General features: G+C 40.8%; 1 protein-coding gene across 1 annotated transcript in view; it reads right to left on the bottom strand.

Annotated features, from left to right (window-relative positions):
* NRXN3 (neurexin 3) overlaps positions 1-20,624 on the bottom strand; it is a 971,499-nt gene that overhangs the window by 912,213 nt on the left and 38,662 nt on the right. Inside the window, exons 3-4 of the mRNA XM_064460500.1 lie at positions 14,849-14,878; positions 12,486-12,497 (exon numbers count right to left, since the gene is read on the bottom strand). Coding sequence (XP_064316570.1) covers positions 12,486-12,497; positions 14,849-14,878 — 42 coding nt within the window. The remainder of the gene's footprint in view (positions 1-12,485; positions 12,498-14,848; positions 14,879-20,624) is intronic.

The raw sequence follows: 20,624 nt of genomic DNA, 5'->3' as shown, positions 1-20,624 counted from the left end.
CGAAATACATTAGGTGCCTGTCAGCTGCTGCTGCCTGGGGAGCAGCCAGCACTGACTCCCAGCAGCTAGAAGCTGCGCACTGCAGAGCAGGTCCAGAGGCGAGACACAGCCCCAAGAGGGGAAGCCAGCCCTCCAAAAGGTAATTTGCCTGTCTCTGGCTTCAGCTACCCTGTGTAGGAATAGAGAACATTCTTCCAGTCTGTTCCTTTGACTAGTACGAGCTGCAGCTAACTCGTCTTGGGGACAGACATTTTAGTAGGGCCTGTAGTGATAGGACAGGGGGTAATGTTTTTAAATTAGAGGAGGGTAGATTTAGACTAGATATAAGGAGGACATTTTTCACAATGAGGGTGGTGAAACATTGGAACAGGTTACCCAGAGAAGTGGTAGATGCCCCATACCTGGAAACATTCAAGGTCAGGCTGGACAGGGCTCTGAGTAACCTGATCTAGTTGAACATGACCCTGCTCACTGAAGGGGGGTTGAACTAGATGACCTTTAAAAGTCCCTTCCAACTCAAACTATTCTATGATTCTATGAAAAATAAACTGCCCTCAGGGTAAAAGTTCAATTTCACTTGAAAGCAGGGCAAGCCTCTCCTGCAATGCTGAGAATAGCATGGATCCTGCATGCCACCATTCCCATCACACACAGATTCAGCAGGGCACCTGATGGAGCTTTTGCCCCATTCTCATCACCCCCTCTCCTGTTTCCTGTTTCTCAGCACCAAAGCACAACTTCTCTCAGAGTCTTTCAGACAGGGCTGCAGTGCAAACACAAGCGGAGCCAGAGTCAGGAGAGGTGAACTAAACTCTTTGCCCCGGGCTGCAGAACCAAGGCTCCCATCATCAGTGACATCTGCCAGGCCCTGTATGAACACAAGCCAGTCTCCAGGCCAGTTTGTAGATAAGGTGAGTGCGGCATGGCCCAGCCTGCAAGCTGTGTTGCCCCTCCAGAGTCTGGTATACATGGCCAGCCAGTCCCATGGGGCAGTTCCTCTTCTCATCCCAAAAGGTGGCTGAGCCCCCCATTTCTACCAGCATTGTGTCTGCCCCACTCGTTACACAGAGGGAGAGACAACAGGGGGACAGGAACAACCCACCACTAACCACATCTGACATAATGTGGTCGGATGTGTGACCACAGCATGGGGCATAACAAGAATACTCTATCCTCTTCTTTTGTACTTACCACCCAAAAACCTAGCACACTTACAGAGTAATTAATTTAGATTCGTGCAACATAAGAAGGAAAGTTATCACTGCTTCCATTTCACACATGGACAAGCTGAGGTTCACTGTGGGCAATCAGAACAGCCTGAAGCAAAACCAGAGCAACCAAGAGCTGAACTGAGGATTCTAAATCTTGTGCCTTAACATTACCTTTCCTTTCTCAGCATGACCTCCTCCCAAGCTGCGACGCTACTTTTCCATATTCAAGGGTATTACTTTCCTCCCTAGAGAGACCTGAAGGCTGAGCTGGCTTCTCTCTTCTTTCTCTTTGCTTAGGGGAAGAAAAAAAAACCCACATCCACAAACACTCCAAAGGCAGTCTTATTTAATCCCAGTGTGATTCTCACTGCTCTTTCTTAATCCTTTCACCTGTGAGATAATTGCCAGCATTCTGGGAAGAACTCAATACTAATCATAGACTTGCATAAAAAGAGACAAAGAACCAGATAAAACAAACTAAAGGAAATCACAAGTCCTGAATTAACCATGCACATACACATCCATTCCAGACACTCTGCTGAACTAGCCTCTTTCACAGCAGATAAAAAGTCCACTAATGGGCCTGGAAAAGGCGGCCATGAAAAGCCATGTCAGTAAATGAAGGCTTTAGTCTTCTCTGTGCATTGTGGAATGAGATGCCACAAAAATCAAAGAACCAAATAAGCAACAAATAGTAACACTTAGCTACCTAACATTCAGGAAAAAAAAAAAATAGTGTAGGGATATCTTCTCACCTCGTTATGTCCAGAACAGTGTTCACAGCAGATTCCTTCCCACCACTTTATCTGAGACCCTCCTCCCAGATAAGTGTACATATCTTTCTACTGCTTTTCCCTCTGCTTCCCTTCCCATTCATTCCATTTACCCCCTTTTTCCACTGCTGACAATGTACATCCATTCTTCTTCCTCATAACTGAAAAAACCACTTCCACTCCTTGACTATTTAAGTACCCTCTTTCTTTTCCACTTGTCCTTAAAATTCACGCCTTTGAGGAGAAACCCACATTGCCTCTGTGTGCTGATATGTACTTCCCCAGCAAAGTCCTTACAAAGTACACTTAGGGCACCTCTGCATTATGCGTTTTTTCATTCTGTAGATTTTTGTCACAGAGAATATGTGTTGTTCCCTTCGTAAAATATGATTGCTACTTCTACAGTCATGTACATGTTTATCAATAGATAAATACAGTTTTAGTCTTCTTAGATAATTGCTTCAGCAAATGGAATCTAATTGGGAGAGTCCTTGGTAGAACAAGCAAGTTATATGGTGGTTTATAAGATAGATTGCACTGGTGCTTACAGGAACAGGAATGGACAAGAGAACTCTGGCATTTATTGCCTGTTCCCCTCCAGCTCTCTCCATCTCTCTGTGCTTCTGCTTATTCAACTGTAAAACAAGGAAAACAAATAATTAACCTTCTTACTGGACGGATGTGAAGCTGAATGATAATGCTTTGTACTCATCGTGTATCGTTTTCAGGACACTCTGTAGTGTCAATGCAGCAGCCTCCTTGTGCCGTTGTGAGGGGCTTTTGTCCCCACTTCACTGCTGCAGAGGCACAAAGGCCCCGACAATTCACAAGGAAAGCCAGCCTTGGAGCAAAGAACACACCTCTCACCTCTGAGGCCTCTCCATTAAGCATGACGCTATTTAGGAATGTACTCCAAGCATTTATAAGACACTTACCACGACAGGAGGTTGGTGGGGTGTCAACATGCCACGTGCGCACTGCTGATGACAAACAATCAGTGCACGCACAAAAGTATTTTTCAGGAGAATTGCAGACTGATAAGGCTGGAAATAGCACAGGGGAGAAAAGCAACCACTCACAAGAGCAGAGGTCATAATTCAGCATCTCTTAAAATGAACTGCTGCGAAATGGCCAACTGGAAATCCCAGCAAATAGAGCTGTAACAAGCTCAAGGCCAGAAAGAAGGGAATCAGTGTCTATCCACTGGGCACATCAATAGGAAAACTTGCAAAGACGTTTCATGCTCCTGAATCAGTCAGATGGGAGAAGAGTCAGAGAGAAAGTGATTCCTGAAATAAATTTCTTTTCAGTTATTTTTGGAAAAGGAGACAAAAAGGAGGGAGGTTGGTACATTGGAAAGCCGACAAAAATCATTATTCTCTATAAATTGCTTTGACATTGTATAGGCAGTGACCTTCACAGCACTACCAGTTTAATGGCATTTACTTCAGCAGTAGCTGATTTCACTATTAAACAGGGATGCATAGCACAAGATTACACAACTAAATCACTCTTGTAAATATTTAATATCATTGCCTTTCTTTTTTTCCCTTTTAACAAATCACTATCAAAGGCAGAGCACACAGTAGAAAACACATTTATTTATTCTATCCTGGAAAAAGCTCAGTGCTCATGCATTTTATCTATCTAGTTCTCCAAATGACTTTGACACTTGAAAGCCCTTGTGATCAAAACAGTCTGAAGGAAGGCAATTTTGCAGCCATTTAAGAACTGATTTCATGCACTGATCAACATTTACCAAACTTGCCTGATGGAATAGCACAAAGTTTAACCCAGCAGATTGATAGCAATAACCTGAAGGAGAAAATTAGTAAGAAAACTACACTGGTTTAAATAGAAGTACCTTAGGAGGCAAAAAAAAAAAAGAAAAACAGAGATTCTGTCTCCACTCTTCCCCCCCCCCCAAAGAAAATTTAAAAAAAAATCAGTATTTGGGAAGTCAAAGGGAACTGGCACTAACTGGCGATACATTAAGCACATCCACAACATAATACATTCATTCCATTGTGGACATACAGTGCAGCATGGCAGGTAATGAAGTATCCACATTTTTCTCTTGAAATCCACGTGTTTTAAAGATGGAGTCAATAGGTAGAACAAATAATGTACATGAATGTAGCAAAGAAAAATTACTAATGATATTTCTAGTATCATATCTAGTAATATAAAATTGACTGAGGAATGGAGTACCTCAAGTATAACAAGTAATTTTTAAAGAGAGCCTTATGATCTGTACATTCTGATTTTTCCAGCTTTAGGAAAAGAATTTTTCCACAGTCTGGCATAAATGCGCTGTCACATTGTGGCAAAAATGATGCTCTGTTCAAACTGCAGATGATCAATGCCAGAAAGTGTTCTTTATGACAGTATTCCAGGAGACAAATAATGAAAGTTACGCGTCTTTTTAGCAATTTACCAACAGAGGAAAGATAAATCAATGGATATTTAGGAACTGAACAAATTCTGGGGGAAAAAATAATTTAGTAAACTGAGGGATAAAAAACAGATGTAGAGAGCAGCTTGCCCCACATGCCTACGGACTTCATTGAGACTGTCTGCAGAGTAAGGTTATCCAAAATAAATATGTGTAGTCGAAAATGGTCAGATGAATGTATCATTTGGATGATGGCATTGGCCAGCCCTGCAAGATGCAAGATGCGGGTGCCTGAAACGCGTGTGCCCTTTGTCAGAGCTGGGAGATGCAAATGCACAGCAATGCTAGGTGCTGCGCTGGGTTTTACAAAAGCTTGCAACATCTTTAATGCAGAGCTACGTGAGAGCCTGTAATCCCTGTGCTGCGATGCAGCAATGCGCTCTCCCCTCGCAGGACGAGCCAACAGCTATGCAAGATCCTTTTATCAACATTCACAGGGCTGGAAAATAACTGTTCACAGTTTGATTCTCAACATTACCGGGTGAACCAAGAATTGCTCAGAGAACTGGCAGCTGAATACACATGTAAAAGACAAAGGTTCGTCAGTGATATTTATTCTAGCCAAGTTTTAATATTTCAAGGCTTATAGCAACTAACTCTTTACATAATCAAATGTAATTGTCTGATCCCAGCTGGTGATCAGCACATTCATCATCAACCTGGTCATTATTAATATACCAGTAATTAGGGGAAATAAAGGTGTGTGCTTTATAACGCTGGCTTAATACAATTCCACCGTACCTAATAAGACCACAGCTCCTTTTAAAATACAATTATTTTAACATTCAAATTACACATTTTTGTTACCACCACTAACAAATAACAATCGCAAATTAGAACAAATACTGAAATGCTTTTTTAGAATCTTCAGTAAAAAGGATTTGGTCAATTAAAAGGAACTGTGTTTTGCTTTAGAAATAATCTGACCCATAAGCAGTTCCCCAATCAAATTGTGATTTGAGAGAAAAGCTCTGTTAAAATGCATGCAACTGACAGAATCAAATCATAAACACTTACCTACATATACTACATAAATTCTTCTTGCTCTACTGTAGAAGAGAAAGCGATATCTCAGGCACCACGGTGTGGTACTGCTTGGCAAATGCTGCTGACTTTTTTAATGGTGACAACTGTGTACACAAATTCTCAAAGTACCAGTTCTGTTTAAAGCCTTTCCCCACAAAGCAGTGCTGGTAAAGGACCGTTTCTATTAAATGCTTTGCAGTCTTTTACTTTAACAAGAGGAGAACTAAGGCCATCATTTAGTAAGAATGATCCAGAATCCCTCAGGTTAGTGTTGTAACAGTCTCAGAGCCAGTTTCTTCCCTGCACTATTTCTTTTACACCAGTGCATTTTCTCTGCTTCAGTATCAGTTATACCACAACAAAATCCTTGCAGTACAGTGAAGAATATAGCTCTTAATACCATTACATCAAACCTCTTGGTATATAAAGCACATCTAGTACAAGATCAACATCTCACAGAAAATCCTGCCCAAACAGACTTTGGGGACTCTATCCTTGCAGGTACACAACACATTCCCAGGTGCAAAAACACCTTTAACTTCCATGGGCTTCACTGACTGTTTAGGGAACACAGTACCTTAAGCACAGCAACTCGCAGGGCAAGTCATCTGTAACATAAATTTCAAACCAAAAAGGCTTCAAAAACAAATGAATATGCTACAACCTGTGAGTGCCGGATTCACACCTGATTCCTGGCTCTCTGTAGTAGTATTTTCTATTATCTTCGCTTATTTCATAGCCTGTCAGTATTTATCTCTGTTTGGATACCTACGCTCAGAACTATCAAGGCTCTTGAAACAAATGTGGAAATGAAAGCCAGCATGAGAAGGAGCTCTAGCTCCATGAAAGAGGTGAGTATGGCCAAATAAACGATAAGTGGTGGGTGTCACAGGAAGATCAGCAACCAGCAAGGGTGCATTGCCAAAAACAGAATCCAAACCCAGCATACTGATGTGGGGGAAATCACACACCATTAGACATGGCTTAATAACTGTCACAGACGATACTGGGTGAGTTATACTCGACGATTTGAGAAAACATGACCTTCTTCACAGTAACAGTTTTACCACCTTTTGTATCCACTAATCTCTAGTCAAAATATTTACTATCTGGTAAAGCACTGCAAATAAGGCTGCAGTTTCTAAGCACTTACTCTTAATGCATAAGATCCAGCTTACACAGCACATATTTTCTAAACTGTTCAATACCATAATGTTATCAGTCTAGTCCACAAAAGGCCACAATGAGTCTTAAAGCAGGAAACTCCCCTCTTTCACTGGGTTTCATATTTTTGCAGGGCTGTATGATGTGTGTGACAGGGGTCTATTTCAGTTCCTGATGGCATTATCACCACTTTGCTGCATTACCATAAAGCCCAGGAAATAAGCTATTACCCACCATCACTCCTCCCAAATGTTATCACAGAGAATCATGCATTCACAAAACAGCATTAACTGTGAGAATTAGAGTCCATTTAAACTGCAGCTGTTCCTTCATTCCTAAATAGGTTCTTAGATCAAAACTTCTCCCTGACTGGTCTCATTACCAAATATTCCTTTCAGCTGGAAGAAGAAAAAGATCACTTTAAAAAATTGTATGTTTTACAGATAATGCTCCTTCCCTGTATTATGATAACCAGGTAAGTAACATTAAAATTAACATTTTTTTTCCAAAAACACAGTGGACATTTTAGCTTTCAGAATTCTGAGTTGAAATTTTGCCTTCAAATAATCTCTGGCAAAAGAAATGAACCTGTAATTTTGATTTTCTATTTCTAGTTTATCTCATTTTCAGAATCTCAAGCTTCAATTATTTAAGGAAAGACATTCTGTTTATTTTTACGTATAATAATAACTCTGCAGTAAGAGCTTTCTTTTATATACAAATCCTGGATCTAATATACATGCTGGTGTTCCTTTCAGCTCTAAACCCATGCCCTAGAAAAACCCACAACCCTATATTCTGCTATTATCAAAGAAAACATTGCCTATTATGTTCCATTTCCCTCTCTGCATCTTTGCCTCTTTGTTACTGTCCATTGGAAGGACTCCAATCTGCAGGGAAAAAACACTCTCAGATCTAAACTGGAAAACCTTAATGCCAGGAAAAGGCACAATGTCTCTTTAAGAGTCAACAGTAAATTAACTTGCCCATAAGAGTGCAATAATTAGCAGTTAGTAGCTTATTAAAAGGATGGCAAAGGCCAAGCTGCCATCTGGGATCTCCAGTTTCTTGTGATTGTTATTATGTCAAGATGTGCAACTTGCATTAGCTTTCATGTCACTGTGCTTGCCCTTACTTTACATGTAAATTTTAATGAAAGATACAGCACTTTAAAAATCAGATGTCCATCAAAAGTGCTATTAGTCTGCCTTTTACAAAGCATATGGCCTGTTTTGCTACCTCTGCATCTCTACACACCACTGAATGCCTCAAATGAATAAAATAGAGGAAGAAAAAAAGCCTTTCAATGATATCAATTAAATATTCTTTTTGGGCAGAGCGAAACCTGAGCCTCATCAAAAGCAGAAGACTACAATACAGCATAAGAATACAACATTTTAGCTCCTGTTTACACACAACACAACCACAACGCCTTTAACTTTCACAGAAATCATTCTTCTTAATAAAAATTAAAGCCAGTGAAGAATCAGCTGGTTTTTCACACATTAGAAAGACAGAGTTTTAAAATAGGCAGAAAGAAAGCATGTAAGAAAAAACAAATTACCTATAATCTACAAAATACTTAATGCCTTATTAAATATTTTATGCATACACAGTTTTTGTAAACACACATGCTCATATGCACAAATGAAAAATAATTTACCAGAAACTTCCTATTTAATGTCTCATTTGTCTGCCCTCATAGATATATTATGAAGAGGTGTAAAAAGAAGAATTTTTATAAGACATCTACTCCTTTGCATTAGCTGATATTCAACATTTAAGTGACTTCATTCACCAAAGTTTGGAAAACTCTGGAATATAAAGAAATAGGATAAATGCCTTGCAGAAATGTCCCCCAATATCTTACATTAGAAATTCATCAACTATCAATCATCTCTAATTAGACTTCTACGAATTATATTCAAAAATTTATTTCTTCCCTAAATAAAATGTGAAACTAGCAGCAAAAATTCACTTACAAAAAATTATTCCAGAAGAATGACATCTACATTCAAAGGGCCTTGATCCTCTCAAAGAGGTTTTACATATTGGGTATTTCCTAACCATAAAATACAATGCTGTTTTTTAAACACTTATTAAAAGGAAAGTTAATACTGAAAGTCAGCATCCTTATTATAATGCAAGATTTTTTTCCCACCAAAAGGAAAACAAACTCAATACAACACATATTTTTAAAGTAGTAAGGAAAGGACTGTAAGTGTAGAAACCAAAAACATACAGTATTCACACTTAAAACCCAAATATTAAGATATTTTGCAGGGCAAAGCAGAGCTTAAAAACCGCTGCCAAGGCTGGCAAGATGGATGCGGTGTTGTTTTTCCCCTTGTATAATTAGATATTTATAGAGCACAAATGACTTAATTTGTTACTGATGTTTCACTTCAACATTTGCATAAACTCTTGGCCATTCAGATGGACTTACTCACATCGCTCTGAAATCCTAGTGCTGTTACTGGTGAAGAACAACTCAAAATTATTTTCCAGATCAGTAAGGTCCAGTCATTTCCTTCTACTGAAGTCCACAAATGCTATTTTGTTTTTTCTGTGCCATTATGTCCTGGTCAATATTATTGAACAATTCAAAGAAATAACAACCTCATGCTGCTCACTGAGAGCAATGCTGAACATTACAAGACTTAAAAGACCTACTTGGGTTAAGAGCAGTTAGAACCAAGGGAGATAATCTGATCTTGCAATGCTGAGAACTACGCGGGGAATTTGCCAGTAGCCTTTGGTCTACACAGCATGCATTAAAAAATGTCCCACCCATGAAATATGTGAGTACTCTCTTTCATTTCCCTCTGAGAATGGAGAAAAAAACTGCTTCATGTTGAAAATGAGTGTGCAGCTGTGCAGTTTTTCATCCTGAGCAGTTACTGATGGAGGGAAGGAGCCCAGTGCCTTAGAGGAGAAGCAGCAGTCTACAGACTGCATGGGCACTATGGAGGTGTCTTGTGCGCACCCAGAAACCAGCCACACCTCACTGTCATTCTTTGTGTCAGAGGGGATATTTGGGACTTTTAAATTCTTTACGTGAATCTTGGCCCACTAAATTCAATGTGAATTTTGCTATTGCCTTCAAGAAGACACAGGACTTCATTCACTGAAAACAGCAGAGTCCCATAAGGAATACAACCAATTTCCTCTGGGGGCATGAACCTCAACAGAAGCCAGATCCAAACGAAGAGTGATCATAAAACAAAACCCACTACACATATAAAAGAATAGTGAATGGTGAAGGCAGCAAAAAGGCAAATTATCATTTCCTTAACAAAGGCTGTCAAGGGAAAAAATGATATGGAAAAACGTGACTACACATTAACTCCAGTTCAATAGCACATTAGAGCTGGATATTTATGATCTCCTTTGGTATCATTTACTTGGGGGGGAGTGTTAGGGAAATAAACTCAATTTAATTGTTCCTTAATCGTCAGTTCCTCTCCAGAAGAGACGTCGTATTCAGCAATTCATGCCAAACTAAATCAAAGTCCTCCCTCCTCATCATACATTTACCTCATCATCGTGACCAGTTCCATACACCTAATAAAAACACAAACAATGCATACTCAGTTCAGACTAAAATGCCAGTGATGCCCAGCTGCTTTTCTGCATCTAAGCTACTCCAGCCATTAGCCCAGAACACCTACACTTCATCTTCTTCAACTTTCCAGGAACTTATTAAAAAAAAAGTTAAATCTCCTGAACTCTTTAAAAAGGATAGATGCAGAAGAAGCCTATTTACTACAGCGGAAGCAACTAATGAAAGACTTGTTTCAAGTGATGAATGCAAGGTCACAGACTGCTATACGTTGTGAAGAGGTTTTATGAAATCAAATACATCATATCCTTTGGCTACATATGTGGCATGAGACAGAGTGGCTGCCAGTTTTTACTAAAAACTAAAAGAATGCCAAAAAATATGAACCTTCCAGGCACAATCACTAAGGCATCTGATACCACCTTCTCTGTGAGCTGAAGGCCATATGTGGGTTCAAAATTACACTGCTTGAGTCCTCTGAAGGTAACACCATTTTTCATTCAGAGTGATGGTTCTCTGATGAAGTCACTTGCTATAACTAGAGCTAAAAACTACACATAGCTGGGAAGTGAAACAATATTTTCGCTCAATGACACAATAAATTAAGTTTCAGTGCATATGAATTAACTGTGGACTATATATTATAATCCTCGTTCCTACAGGCTCAACTGGGAGTTTTACTTCAGAAAAGACTTTTGGTTTAGTCCTGCACAGACTGGCCTGCAGCACATATGCCACCTGAGAAAGGAAGGGAGCAACATGAGCTAACAACACACCGTACAAGACTTGCCCTGATCTACACTGACCCTTAAATCACACTAAGCCATACATCAGCTAACTCAATTATTGGCAGCTGTGTTGAGGCACAGTAACATTTTGTATGGTGTGCTTAGAGCTTTTGGTTCTCACATTTTTTACACTGTATATATGTAATTATTATGTTCTGATGTTCACCTCCTGCAAAGAAGATAGCTCTGAGTACAGCTTATGTATTATCCTCCACCACCCAAATTTGAATAGAAGAGGAAAGGTATGAAATTAATTATAGGAATACTTTTTCAACCTCAAAACAGAACAAAAAATATTGATTACATGATGCACCCCATCACAGGGAATCCAACAATACAAACTTGATAGAAAACACAGGAGAAAGAGTACTCATCTCAAGGGAAAGTATTTAATATGCCATTGTGCTCCCAAGAATTCAGGTATTACAGGAGGATTGATCAATGGGCAGAGACTGCTTGTGCCTCAGTGGAAAGTTATTGTGAACAAGTCCTCTGGGCTCTCATATCCTCCCAAATTCATAGCAGTACAATTAGCCATTTCATCCCCCAGTGTCTTATTGGCATGGACACACCCAACATCCTCCAATGTGTTCAAATCATGCTGATCAATAGATCAGATTCCTCAGCAGTGTATTTGTTGAAAAGGGGTAAGCCCCAGCATAATAAAACCTTTTAATATCTCTATCTCATTGGAAAATAGGACAAGGAAATGGATTTTCCTCGAGCAATGCTTATAATTTATCAATTAATCTTCACCCTTCCCTCCAGTACAACTGGAGGCCCACAGCAGGTTTGCAGCATGTTGCCTTTTTTACAGTTTTTATTAGGGATGGATGACTGTCCTCTGCATGCTAAAGATAGGTATGAACTGCTGAAGAGCAAGCTGGAGCCCCAGAGCAGCCTTACATACCCTGTGCCTACTGAGCTGCAAAGGAAATAGACCCCTCTGTTGAGCAGTGCTGATCACTTCTGTTTCCCCTGCAACTTTTTGCAACTCAATTTCTCTTTGAAAAACACTTTTTCACTAACAGAGAGGATGGGAAGCAGAGCTGGGGCGAGAAATGATAGCTCAAAAGACCTCCACCATTGAAGGGTACTGGACAAGCCCAGGTCCTGCTTCCACCAGCACCAGTGCCAAAATTCCCAGCACTGGCATCACTCCAGTGCAAGAGAGGCGGCAGTACCAGCTCACTGGCCTCTGGCTCTGTCTTCGACTGAACTAACAGTCCCTTTGCACCGCAGTGTCACCAGCTACAGAGAGCCTGACACTGCGCAGCCCATACTTAGTGTGGAACAGGGAGAAAATAACATCTGTTAAGAAGGCCTCAAAGCATTCATCTTAATAAATATTTCTTCCATAATTTAATACAAAACAAAAGATTAAGAGACTTTTAAAAGTAAAAGCATTAAGTTCCAATATGAACCACATTCATAAAAATACAATTTTTCTATTGACAAACAAACATTTCACAAGCAATTAAGTCTTAGAAAGAATACAATGTCTACCTTTACTTCTACCTACAGACAGGAAGGTGTGTGTCCAGTTAAAAGGAGGAAGAAGAGGGGTGTCCGTCATGGAGGAGGCAAAAGAGAAGAGAAGGAGGAAGCACAAAAAACAGGAAGTTATGTCACTGGCCATACTTACAAAAACAAGAAAACAAGCATATTTATATAGCAGTCAGCTCAACAAAACACAAAGTCAAGGGAAAAACGAGAGACACACCATAACTAAAGCACAAAGCAAGGCTTAAACAACTGACAGTACAACCAGCAACTGCCTGGTTAAGCCCTTTGGCTTTAAGTTGATTTTCTACTGAGAAATGCAAACCCCTCATGCAAAAGCACACCAACGATATGCCTCATTCCACGTCAAATTCAAAACAGCAAGGGAAATGACAGAGTAAGACAGGGGAAAAAAAAAATCTCATGGTAATATATTTGCTAAACACATTTCACCTACCAGAGCTAATGTATTTGTATATAATGTTGACATTGCATATTTACTCACACATATACATTTACATACTTTATAGCCATCATATTTTTATAGAGAGTAAATATTTATCAAAAGGGAATATCTGTGAGTTCGTTGGCAAGAAAAGAGAAGCCACTGTTCACTGATGCATCATGGATAAATAAGGGTTGCTAAAGTTACCAGAAGCCATTAGTTTTCACATTTTTTTGCCAGGCAAGGGAGTATAGAAAGGACTGATGACAGTCATACAGGCCTGAATAGGTCATGCAGGTCTTTCTGACCCAGCTGCGTTGCAACTTGTAATTTAAATAGCAAGTGCGTCTGTTTATATAATCCAGTGCTAAATCACAGACTGCTACAAAGATACGTTCGGTGTTACTGAGAATGAAAGTGGCCATGAAAGTTCACTGTCCTGATCACTCCCCACATGCCATCATCCTTCCTCTACCAATGGCTTGCCATACTCAGCTGCATCCTGAGCAACTAGGACATGCTGAAGAGACCTGTCTGCTAGATGCTCCCTCACAGAGCACAACCTCCAAGCCATGAGCCCAGCTGAACAGTTAGTGGGGATAGAGAAGCAGCTCGATGCTTCCCAGAGCTTAGCAGATGCTCCACATGCCAAATACCATGGTCTTGACATGCACTCATGAAGAGCCCTGTTTTCCTACTTTTCCCACCACATATGGAAACTGAAACTGAAACTGAAGAGTGAGCCCCAACTTCACTTCTGATTGTCTCCTAAGCTTTCACGACCTCAGAGCAGACATCTGCCTTGAACTACAGAATAAAAACTGATTAAGTCCTAAGTCTCTCTACTTTTCACTGAGATACATAGAAACTATGTCTCTATTACTCAAGTACCTAATTACTCTTGAGCCTTCACAGGCACTATGTTCTGTCTTATTAACTCTTTGGACTCTCTAAGCTCAAATACGCGCTTGCTAAATGGCAAAAAAAGTATTGTGTAAATCTAGTCTAGGAGAGCCTCATCAGGGTTTAGAGTCCAAACTCACATTTTCTCCTCGTAGGCAAAGTCTGGTCTTCCTAGTGAACCACGTGCACACACCTTGCACTAAGACTTCAAATATTTTACTCCTGCATTCGCAAGACCAGAATGCATCACCAGCGCTGCTAACTCCTCCCTGCGTACCCAGGTCAGCAAGATGCTGACACTGTCCATGGAAAACAGAATCAACTCTCTCCTCACCTCACCTCCTCTAACCAGCTTCTTGCTCTTCACCCCCATAGCGTAACATGGGACTAATGATCCCATCATGTCACAGCCAATAGATCTGCAACACAATCCAGGGTAAGATATTAAAATGTGAACTCTGATACAGGCCTAGATCCCATTTGTAGCCTAACCTTGGGTTAGCCTTGTTCTGTTTCTAAACCATTTTGCTCTGTGCATATTTAAATATTTTAAATTGCAGACACAGGACTTATAGGCCATTATATGCAATTTTCCTCAGGATTCATAATGAGCTTGGATTATGCCACGAGGGCTATTAACATATTTTTTGTAATAATTGCACTCTTAAAAATAAAGACCAACACTGAGGTCTACATTTGCCAGGCAGAAGTGGGAGTCATTACAGCTGGCGCAACAAGAAAAAAAATGACAAGATAAAATAGTTGGTGGGCTGCATGAAGAGGGGAAGCATACCTCTTTACTGTCCATGGAATCATTTCATGCTCCCTCCTGGGCACCTGAGTCCCGGGCTGACAAGTAGCCATGGCTCATGGGACACAGAAGCAAAATGCAAATGGCTTGACTGGCACCCAGTAGGTTTAGTTGCTTTTGTCATGCAAAGCCCAGCTCAGAAAAGCAGCAGGGACAAAGCTCTCTCATGATCAGTGACTGAAACAAAGAGAAGGTCAAAGGACTTACCTTGTTCACCCATCATCAGGTGTGAGAGGCCTTTGAAAAAGAGAGAGAGAGAGAGAGGAGGAAGTAAGAAAAAAAGAACAAAACAGAAAAAGAAGCAGCAATATCCATGCACACTGGTCAAAGTCCAATGCCTCTTAGGATTAGAGCATGCATACTTGAACTAGACCAAGTATGGGTGTAGCACACAGGGCACACACATCTGCAGCTGCTGCTTTCCTCACTGAGCAGGAAAGCATCTGTCATAGGTAGAAAAAATCTGCTGGTAGTTGAAGAACTGTGTTTGAAGTTCATCATATCCCTTGGGGAACAGCTCCAGAGGCACTGCATACTGGTATGGCTAAATGGGCTAGGAAAGCCAAGGTCTGCAATGGGGCTCTGCAGGGAGCATTTGCTCCTCTGGGAAGCTATAGAAATAACTTCTCCTCAGCTAGAGATTTAAAATTCAAGGCTGCAGTGGTCAGTGAAAGGGAGGCCATGATCCCATCACATCTGCTCCAGACAAAACATCTGGGCTAAATGCATACACACACACACAAAGCTATCCTCATTCTTGAGCGCAGTGGCTTCAGCACGTATTTTTAGGAGTCAATCAACACTGCTCACACTTACTAATTAGGCACCAGTATACCAGACCTGGCAAGGACTAAAAAAATTACCTGTAACCTATTTTTAGTACAAATCCATTTCCTTTCTGGGAAGAACTGGAGATTCAACTTCCAAGGGCAGTGTGTTACTTTATGGCTCTATAGCTAAAGCTACTTTTTGGTTTCATAATTCAAGGTAAAGCCAGAAAGCAGCACAGCTCCCCTGAGCAGTGACAGGCACTATCAGCTATGTAGATGGGGTCATGTAGTCATCAGCTATGTAGTGGTGGTCACTTGGGCTGCTCTCGTCTCTGTCCAGTAAGTCTTTCTGGCATAAACCTCGTCTGTTTCCATTGAAATCCATTTCTAGCCCCAATTTTCAAATATGTTTACTGTACAACTGTATTCATACCAATATTGTTTAGATACTATTGTATATATATTCATGCCAAATCCATTAAACATCAACTGACCCATTAGTTAATTTTGTGACATGATATCACAGAACTAACATATACAAAAACAAGTCCTACCCCCTCAAGGCATGAGGGACCCCTTTCATACTCGGTTCCCTGACCTTCTTCCCTTAGTTTGATGCCTTCTCCACATCTCCCACCTCTCATAGCACTTAGTATGGCAGGGATTTTGATACACACATACACACACACACCACCTATCTTCAGTCAGTTTATTAATCAAACAGGGCTGTGACTTTTTTAATTTCACGGAGACTGAGAGGTCAAATGAATTTATTAGAATGAGAATTTTCAACAAGCAGCATGCTGAGTTTGAATTTGTTTATTTCTCTCTCTTTTATATTTTTTCTTTGTGTCTGCTGGAGAAATCTAAAATCCAGATCATCCCAAGAATATGTTCACCCACAGAGAACTCCAAGCCAGATAAGGGGATTAATAATTGTACAGTCTAAGGAATGCAAATATCTTAATGTTCTTGAAGATTATTGTGGATTTAGAAAAATAATCAGAAACACAACATAGGTTCAGACTTTTTAGGGTCTTTTGCTATAAATAAACATAGCAGGCTTGATACTGTAGGACATATTTCTAGTCTAAATTACAAGATATAATTTCACTGAATCGTTTTGCTCTGCTAACAGAGTGGGTTGAATTTGTGTCATTATTTATGGCCACTGACCCCATCATTCTGGACAGACAAATCTTAGGTCTGTCCAACTGGGAACTTGACAGCCACTGTAAAAGGCACTGTAAAGGACGAGAAGACAAAAGTATAATTGTTAGGACTTACAAAGCACAGAGACGCTGTAGTAATGGTGACAAAGGAGAAAAGGCAAGAAGCTGGCAGTATGACATGCAGCTGAAGGTGGCCAAACAGGGAAAGGACATCAGACCCAGAGCAGAGACAGGGGCCCCAAGCCCTCAGCCCTTGTACATAGCAGGGAAGGAAAGCCACAGCTAAGAGGCACAACACCAACAGGTACCGGTGCTGGGGATGGCAGGTGCCTTGTCCACTTGGGAAGATTGGACACTGACAAAAAGAAGCCTCCAGAGAGGGTTCAAAGCAAGAGCCTGCCTTAAATACACTGAATCACACTGTAAGAAGATCCCTTCTGTCTACCCCAGCCACAGAGGAGCTATAAAAATCTCAAAATGTCAGGAATGTCAACACCTCTTTCGTCCTTATCCCTGCAAGGAAGATGCTGTGTGCCCTATCTGTCAGGCGCATCAGCCAGGTGCAGCCCAGAGCCCTTCACCTGCAGTGCAGGAGTGAGCGCACCTCACAAGCATACCCACCATTCTAGCCCCTGGTTTGGCCTTGGTTCAAATGCCTGTGAAAGAAAGTCTACCTAAGAAATGTCCTCTTGACAAATTTGAAATACAACAGCAGCTGAGTATTGTATGACCTCTTGATCTTCTAGTCCCAAATGGATGACTGAAGTAGGGAGCTTAAAGAAAAAATAATGCCCACCCCCAAATGCTACTATCTCCTTTTTAAAACAAGAAGAAAAAAGGGGGTGGACTTGGAGATATAGCAAAAAACCAATATTATCTCTTAAATTGTCCATTGACACAGATCTTTATTTTAACAAAGAGAAAACCAACAGAATTTTAGATTCATTACTAGATAAAATAATAATATAAATAATGAAATAATATATCAGGTTTTCTCATCTGAAAATTTTTGTCCCTTGCAATTTAAAGTATGAGTGAAAATGAGTGTATTTATCTCCAACAAAGTGTCATTAACAACCAAAACCTTCAACCATTGAGATCTAAAATCTGTGACATTTGCAGCATGTGTAAGAAAGGCCCCAGATTAGTCACAGTAAAATCAACACAGAAAACATGAACTGCCATCATCGTCTCACCTTTACATCAGTTTCAAGATATGACAAGAGACTAAAACAATTTTCAAATCATAAAAGTCAAAGTCATTTCAAGGTGGCATGGGGTAGCACTTGCTATTGGACTACAATAAACTAATAGGGCATCCAACAAGCCAATGCCAGAGGTGTGAAAATAGTTCAGGCCTGCAAACTAGACCAGATTTTGCTAGAAGAGGGGGCACATCTATCACCATGCTATTTAGGAATCAACCATAAAGGCCAGCAAAGCTTTCAGCAGGACGCTAAATGAACTCATCAGGCCCCAAACCACATTATTGACATATACAACCATTGTTCGTGCCAACAGCCATCCCATTCAGGGACATCCTGTAAGAAAAGCTGAGTTTTCAGTTAAATCCAGATGAAACATTCTTTCCTTTTAATCTTAGATTTCTTCAACAATAAACCCTGATTAAAGCCTCAGGGCTGCAAACCCAGCCAGTATAGAACTGGGAAAAGGTTGACACAAACCTGCATGAGCCACAATGGTCAAGGGGTTGGTGCTTTTTCTAAAACAATCTAGTCATTCTTATAATAATCTAGTGGCTGGGCACAACTGCTGTCAGCAAAAATGGTGGGTAGCAAGTACTCTGGAAAAGGTTTAGGAAAACCTCAGAATAAATAGATTATCTGCCTGCAAAGAAATTTTATGTCAAAGTCAGGGATTTGGTGACTTGCTATTCCTGAACTTCAAACATGAGCAATAGTAAGGAGAAGCACATGGCTTCAGAATAAGGCTCTCAACAGCTTTCTTAGATAATGATAAGCATCTCCTTGTGCTCAGCCTCTGGAGCCCCAGCTTATTCAGATTTTCAGCAGTACTGTGAATAGAAAGGGGCCTGCTTCTTCAGAACATTGACTTGTTATTAAAATATGTCCACTGGTGAGGGCAGACAGACATATAAACTGCTCTCTGGCCATGATTTATGCCTGCCACAACTGACTCTTCCTATTTAGGTCTGGGAGGTTTTTTAATATTTTTTTATCCTACTACCAAATCAGTATTATTTTCTTAAAGGTTAATATTAATCTCCCTTGATCTCAAAGTAACACTTCAAATAACTACTTTAAAAAAAAAAAATTGTGAAACATCTGCTTTCTATACCAAAACAGTAAAATTAAGTGGCTCTAATTGTACAAAGTATCAAGGGGCAACACTGGATTCTTATGAAGCCAGAAGGACATTTTTAGAAGTAGCTTCAGAGTACAATGATATGAAAGAGCAATGTAGTCAAAGGGCAGTCCTCATCTTTAAGGATTTACTAGGGGCAATTTTCAGGATGGAGGAGAAAAAGAAGGAAACCTTGCAAGCAGTTTGAACCTTGCCCCCACTTCCCACCTCCCACCCCCAGCACCACATTTAGGTACTTAGCACTTAAAATGGAAGAATAAAGCCATAAAACCCAAGAAGGTGGGGAGCGCACAAAACACAGCTGAGAGCGACAACTGATTGCAGCAACAAAGGAAGATGGACTCCTTCACCCAGTTAATTATAGCTTGTCCCATGTTACTGGGCTCGTGCTCTGGGGGTGTGCACGTGTGCGTGGGTGTGCGTGCACTGCTGAATTGCTCTGTTAAGGCGGGCAGCCTCAGTATTTCCCTTTTAATGATGCTGCCAAATGATTAGCCCAAAAGCTCTTAATGAATGGGAAAAGCGACTGCCAGGCAGCAGCAGCAGCCCAGCTCTCCCCAGGGGCAGGCTTGCCCGCAGAGGATCCTTTCCTGCCTATCAGGCTCCATGACCCATTCAAATAATAACAGGGCCAGCTGCAATCCATGTCTGAGGCAGGACATCGTGCCCTCTGGTCCAGGATACACATGTAAATTCTTTACAGCACAGCTGAAGAAAGAAATCATGCAAACCAGGGATTCTTCCAAAAATAAAATTACATGTACTATAGGGAAAAGCAATCTGATGAGTGATGGAATCTGTTGTTTATACCTCCTTTCCTAATTTCCTAAAACTAGTAATTCTTTAAGAAACAGGCTTTTTTCTCCTCTCAGACTCCTACCCCAGCTCCACCAGCTGTTCCCTTTTCTAGTTAGGGTGGAGAGTTGACAAGTCCCTCATCTCCCATGGGGTCCTTCTTTAAAAAAGCATCATGAGGTTTTCTAAAACTGAAAGACCTCAGAAGCCTCCCTAAGACTCCCCATGTACCAAAAAGAGGGCATTCCAGCAGGGCCAAAGGTTGGGACTCAGAGGAAGAAGCAAAATCCTTGTCCTGAGAGATGAGAAGAATGGATGAGGATGAAAAATCGTTCTGACACCTAGTTCAGACCTTTTACCTGCTAGACAGTTCAGCTTTGCCAAGAGGATGACCTGATTCCTTGGCTGCTGGCACACATGGTGCCTGTTTTTTTCTAACTGGGCAAAGCAGTAGCACAGCCTGGGGATCAGTCATTTTTGTTTGATTCAGTCATGATACACACAACAGCCAAAGGCTCCTTGCAGGCCCCAGCAGTGAGGCCAGCCGGGAGTGCAGTTTTGTTATTGTAGCCGGAGGCCCACTTCCAATCCAATTACACACAACAGCTGTGCTAGCTCCTCTTTTCCATCCCCTTTGCTTCCTCTGCTATGTAATTCCAGGATAGGTTTTGTCATTATCAGGGGCAGTGAGTCAGGGTAAGTGGCACCTACTCTGAGTGATCAAAGGAATAAGAGCATGAGGTAGAAGCCAAAGAGAAAGTCATTTACCCCAACATCTATGCGCAGAAACAGTGATCAAACCGTACTATCTCCTTTCCCTCATGGCAAAAACAGTATGCTGACATTGGAGATGGCACATTCCTAAAAGTATTCAGATAGTGAGGGCTACAAACATGGTGG

Source organism: Phalacrocorax carbo, chromosome 9, assembly GCF_963921805.1.
Source record: "Phalacrocorax carbo chromosome 9, bPhaCar2.1, whole genome shotgun sequence".
NCBI classification, from domain to species: Eukaryota; Metazoa; Chordata; class Aves; order Suliformes; family Phalacrocoracidae; genus Phalacrocorax; species Phalacrocorax carbo.
This window is presented reverse-complemented; position numbering and strand designations above follow the sequence as displayed.